This window comes from Lepidochelys kempii, chromosome 10 (assembly GCF_965140265.1).
Source record: "Lepidochelys kempii isolate rLepKem1 chromosome 10, rLepKem1.hap2, whole genome shotgun sequence".
In the NCBI taxonomy this organism is placed as follows: Eukaryota; Metazoa; Chordata; order Testudines; family Cheloniidae; genus Lepidochelys; species Lepidochelys kempii.
The window spans coordinates 8,603,296-8,609,295 of record NC_133265.1 but is presented as its reverse complement, the minus strand read 5'-3'; the positions used below and the strand labels follow the sequence as shown (position 1 = coordinate 8,609,295).

The following is a 6,000-nucleotide window of genomic DNA, read 5'->3' as shown; positions in this document are numbered from 1 at the left end:
AGACGCCGGAGGAGGCGTAGCCCAAGCCTGGAGCGACAGGCGTCGGACCAACGGTCGCGCTCCTTCCCCGGGCTCCCATCCCAATGGTGGAGGGGCGGAGGGGCCGGCCAACACCGCCCCCTGCCCCTTCCCTGTTGGTCGGTCCCACTCCGGGCCTGGCGGGCTAGGTTGAGTTCGCAGCTAGGGCCATTAAGCGCTGCGGGGGGAGGGGGAGCGATTTAAAGAGACAGAAGCCGAGCAGGCGGCCGGCTGGGGGAGCAGCGGCGGCGGACGACGAGCCCCCCTCCCCCTCGCGGCAGCACCTCCGCCGCCAGCGTCTCCCCGAGCCCCACCGCCTCCCAGCGGCCTCCATGAGTTAACGGCAGCGGCGGCCGCCGCCGCCTCCTCCTCCTCCTCCTCGCGCGCCCCATCTTTGTGCGCTGCCGCCCGGCCGCCGCGCTTTGTTCGGCGCCGGGGGGGGGGGAGCCCGGCCCTCGGGGCGAGCCGCTCCCCGCGCCCCGCTGCAGCTCGCGGGGGCGGGGGAGGCCGCGCCGCCGGAGCCAGCGGCGGGCGGCGTGAGGGGGCCGGCGCCGGGGAGCGAGCGCGCGAGCGGCGGCCCCGTCCCGTGTCCGTGCGGCTGCGAGGGGGAAGGGGCCGGCTCGCTGCCCGCCGGCCCGGCCCGTCGGCGGGCGGATTGATGAGGGGGGGTCGGACATGAGTCCGCCGGCCGCCGGGTGCTGCCATGTGACCGGCTTCAAGGTGGAGAACTGGAAGCAGAACCTGCGGGCGATCTACCAGTGCTTCGTGTGGAGCGGCTCGGCCGAGACCAGGAAGCGCAAGGTACCGGGGCTGGGGGGGGGGGGGGAGCGGCGCGCGTCCCTCCGCCTCAGCCCGCGCGGGGCCACACCCCGCCCCGCCCAACCCAGCGGGCCCCGATCCCGGGGGGGGCGGCTCCGCCCCTGCCTGACCCGCACCCGGGCCGGGGGGGGGGCGGCATCGTCTCCGGCCTCCTGGAGCGGGGAAGGGGCTGCCCAGCCCCGCCGCGGGGCGAGGTGGTGAAGGGACAATCGCGGGGGAAGCGCCGTTCAGCCCCCCCAGGGAGCACGGGAGGGGACGCAGGGGATCCCCTCCGACACCTGCCCTGGGCGGAGGGGCTGGGCCGGTGGCGGAGGCTGCCGCAAGGGCTTTCCTCTCCCATCCAGGGGTGGGAGGCTGGGCTGGGCCGAGCGCCGCCGCCGCCGCCTCCGCCTCCCAGGTGCTGGGGGGAGTGAGGGTTTCCCGGAATCAGGCAACCGCATTGCTTTTCTGCGGGGGAGGGAGAGCTCCCAGGGCAGATGGGCATGGCCGGCCTGCAGCCGAGCGCTGGGAGGCAGCCTCCTGCAGTCAATAGGCGGCTTCCGATCAGGGTCTTGTACAGTAAGTGACAGGCTGGGATAAGGAAGCCGAGAGGGAGAAGTGGATCTTTAATTCAGTGTGTCACCCACTGGTAAATTATTAAATGTAGCTACTGCATAGGCACTTAAGCGGATAGAGGCCAGCGTTTGGGAAGCATGGGATACAGAGACTGAGGCTTGTCCTGCATCTAATTTATGGAGCAGTGGGAAAGGAGAGAGGCGCTTGCAAATCACGCTTGCACATAATGTGTACTTAGAAAAGGCTTAAAGACACAATGACTGGAAATACGTTTGCAGATTTTTATGTCTGTGGAATGACTTTTTTATGATCTAATGCATCCACTGATAACAGAATCAGAAAGAGATTCCCAGTTTGGTGTGAGGAGAAGGTGGGGGGAGGGGGGAAAGAATTTAATCAGTATTTTATACACAGTAAGAGTGAGGGTACTTTGCTCTTGCAAATGTATAGAGAATGTACTGAACAAATAGCATAATGAATATATTGGAGAAGACTGATGGCCAGAACATTTGTGTAAAACAAGTCAGTTACTACTTGACTGATTTTTAAAATATCAGTCATGTACACGGACCTGTTTCTGCAAGGTTGGTCTGTTAACTGTTCACAAATTCTCTTCCTTGGAGTTAACTAGTTCTTACTTCAAAGTGACTTTGCAGATTTCTTTTCAGTGATCATGTTAATGACCGAAAAGGAGACTGCAACAGCAACTCAAGGAGTAAAGCTTGTTCTTCAAGGCAGCAAGGATAGGGCCTAATATTGAAGCAATTACCTGTCTTGTGATCATAACTTCTTTTCATTCGATTGGTCAAATCACTCATAAAAATAGAACTAGTTATAGAATGAAAGACAGCATTCAGAAATTAGATATATTAAAAGGGCTGATAAAAGGACTGTGCAACTTGTGTGCTATCCAACTTATAAGATCTTTTTTTTTAAAGGGGCAGCAAATGGGACACTTAACCACACTTATATATTTAGTAAAACTATTTAGTCATTTCATGTTCAAGCATTATTAAATCTAGCTACTGGCATATTTGAATATTTATGCTCCTCTTGTCATTGAATGTAGCCTAATGCTTCAGTAACAAACTTTTTCATACCCCGTAATAATTTTGTGTTAAAGGGAGGAAAGTAGACCAAAACATGACTTGTTATATGGGATATAATGGCTTAAATGAAAACATACATTCATGGTGGTTAGTTATGTCTAGTATACTGTGAAAGACAAAAGGCAAATGTGAGGTAGGAAGGCTGACCGCTATCAGATAGTGAGTCTTACTGCTAGAGTGTTGATTTGTTTTGATTAATAACATGAATACTTCCTGCCTCTTCACCTAGAAATTACTTTTAAGAATAATTAAACTAATTTTGAATGAGTATTCTAGCAATTGGAAAATAATTCCATATTCGTCTGTGGTATGCTACTATGAATGTGGTATAGCTTTGATATTAAGAATGTGCTCCTCCATGGATGAGAGTTCTTGTTCTGAATCCTGATCAATATGTAGAAGTGGATAGAAAAATGACTTCAGAAAAACGGGACCTTTGATGTTTTTTCTGCTGATAACTCAGTGACGTAATTTGAGAAAACAATCATAAAATCTTGTTTATTGCTGTAGAAATCATGCAAAATTACAGTTGTATATGAAGATTCATTGAATAAACCTTCTCTTGGTCATAAGAACCTACCATGAAAACTGTCTTGCACAGTTGGTTATCCAGTGAGTCCAGTCTGTCATTCTTTAGATTTCTCGGACACTACCTTTACTTTTTGAGTGTTGAGTCTTAAAAATCCAGATAGCAGTAGAAACTACAGGGGGCAGAAACTGTCCATTTCTGCTGTTTTACTAGGTTACTTATACTGCTTGCTGCATTATGTTTTAAAAGACCATTTCAACACTGCTTGCTTTTTGCCATTTGTTTCCAGTCTTTACTCTAATTTTTTTTACAAATACGCTTATATGGTCTTAAACTCTTAATCCAATACACTCTAAATTTACAGAATATTAAGTAGAACAGCTAGAATTTTAAAGAGGTAGCTTTCTAAAGAATCTGAGTGTATTTCCTGGTTATGTTTTTAATCAGAAACAAGCAATGGCTATAACACATACAGTTAAAACTGATCAGGTTTTGTGTAGGGCGTCTTGTATACAGACTCCTCAAATATTTTTGTGGCTTTTATTTACACTGTGGTTTTTTTAGCCACTAGCATAGCTAACTGATGCATTTGCACCCGGGCAAACCACTAGTGTAGACAGGGTACATTGGTGTAAGATTGCTCTGGGGCAGATGAATTGGTGCAAATCACAGTTTACACCAGTGTACCATTTCTGAGTTAAGGGTTTGCATTGGTGCAGATGCATCAGTTTAGCTATGCTGATGGCTAAACTCCACTGGAGACCAGACCTGGCTGTCGGGGGTTTGAAGAATACAAATAAAAGGTGGGGAGAAAATCCAGAGAAAAATATCTTTTTGAAGTTGTGGTGAGTGGGATTGAACATGTGAACTAGGTCTTTACACTTGTCTTCAAACAGGATCTTGATGAGGAATGAGAGAGTAATTTAAGATGTCTTGAAAATCAGACTTGAGGTAGGGCTCTGCGGATGAAAAAATAGCAGATTAATTTATGCTGAAAGGTGTACAAGCTTCTGTCAAACCATTGTTAGATCATAAACAAATATGTGACCAAGTGACTTTTCACTCACAGTGACAGTGGGTGAAATTCTGGCCCTGTTCAAGTCAATGAGGCCTGGATTTTCACCAATATATTTAGACCTGGAAATGGTCATATTTACAATTAAATGGGACTCTACATAGGTCCTTTAAAAGGACATGATCTGTTATCTGCTCCCCAAATCTAACTTTGTGTTAGTGAATGAAAAACAAAATAACTGACTAGAAACAAAAGTGAACAGACCAATCCATTATTTGTCTAGTCTCAAATACATAAAAGTGAAATGCCTAAATGATGAAACATAAGTTTAAACTTCGGTAATGTTTCTTGGAGCTTTAAATTCAGTATCTATGGTGGAGGCCCGCAGTCAGTTCATCATAATCATATGCTTGGATGTTTGTGGTTTGAGCAGTTAGTGTGCTAAGTAGGGGCCTTCTGAACTCAAGGAACAGCTGGATCCCAGCTCTGGTTGGGCAAGACTGCTGGATCTTGCAGGTAAATATTCTTCCCCCCACCCCATCATGCAAGGCTCAGACTACCTCTATTCTTTAGGCAAATACTGTATAATAAAAATTAAGCTTGTAGTCGTTTGTTTTGCCACAGTCATGTTGTACTTAGGGTCCTATTTGTTCTCTAATGCATGATTGTTTCACGCTTACGCTGATCAATCAAAGCATCACTGGCAGTCAGGGGCCAGGCACTGTTGTGGACAGTGAGTGCATATAAAATGTTTCTGCCTGTTTTGAAAGCATTTGGTTTGAGAGATCTTTCCTGTACATGTAAGAGGGGAATACTGGAAGAACTAATATAAGCTCTCAAACAAGAAGAAACATTCTAAGTGCATCCTCCTGTGAAAGGTGTCCTTTTCACATACGTCCCACCTGGCAAAGGTTTCCAGGCCCTATATCTCTAATTCAGATAATTTCTCTTTACTCTCCCAGAGTATTAATTCCTGTGTATTTAAGACTGCATTGACTTTTTTCCCTCTCTAAGGCAAAGATGGGCAAACTTTTTGGCCCCAGGGTCACATCTGGATATGGAAATTGTATGGTGGGCCATGAATGTTCACGAAATTGCGGGTTGGTGTGCGGGAGGGGGTGAGGGCTCTGGCTGGGGGTGCAGGCTCTGGGTTGGGGCTGGGGATGAAGGGTTGGGGGTGCAGGAGGGTGCTCTGGGCTGGGACTTCGGACTTCGGAGGGCAGGAGGTCGGGGGGCAGGGGTGCAGGCTCCAGGCAGTGCTTACTTCAAGCAACTCACAGAAGCAATGGCATGTCCCCCCTCCGCCTCCTACATGGAGGCGAGGCCAGGTGGCTCTGTCCGCAGGCGCCGCCCCTGCAGCTCCCATTGGCCACAGTTCCTGGCCACGGCACACACAGAGCAGGGCAGACCCTGCTCCCCAGCTGGAGCTCGAGGGCCGGATTAAAATGTCTGGCGGGCCAGATGTGGCCCCCAGTCTGTAGTTTGCCCACCATTCCCTAACCATAACCTTAGAGCAGGGAACCAATTATTGTGCATGTACTGACAGATAAAAGTAGCAGATACTTTAGTTCACAATTCAACTCAATTTCTATTAAATCCTTGCTCTTTGAGTGGCTTGTGCACATTCCCGCTCATGGCATGCTTTGGCAGTGTGGTTCTGATGATGCGGTGTTGAGTAGCACACTCACTGCTCCTCCCTTCACCGTTCCTGAACACTTTGAGAGAGAGAGGCGCTATGGGAATGCGTGTTCTAGCCATCTCAGTTCTTTCCAGATACAGCAGCAGATGGACCAGGAACCTCTCTGAAGACTCAGCTCCATGGAAGTTTTAGGATTATTGTAAGAAATTTTATCTTAAACATGATTTATTTAAGTTTATTACAGTAGTTCTTGGGGGGCTAACCCAGAGTGGGGCATCATTGTGCTAGGCATTGTAGAAACAGAGTAGTAAATGGA

At 48.9% G+C, this 6,000-nt stretch overlaps 1 protein-coding gene across 2 annotated transcripts in view; it reads left to right on the top strand.

The window, feature by feature from the left end:
- Positions 1 to 564: 564 nt before the first annotated feature.
- USP22 (ubiquitin specific peptidase 22) overlaps positions 565 to 6,000 on the top strand; it is a 195,235-nt gene continuing 189,799 nt past the window's right edge. For both annotated transcript variants that reach the window (XM_073361872.1, XM_073361871.1), the window contains exon 1: positions 565 to 819. In XM_073361872.1, the coding sequence (XP_073217973.1) occupies positions 694 to 819 (126 nt within the window). In that variant the 5' untranslated portion in view covers positions 565 to 693. The remainder of the gene's footprint in view (positions 820 to 6,000) is intronic.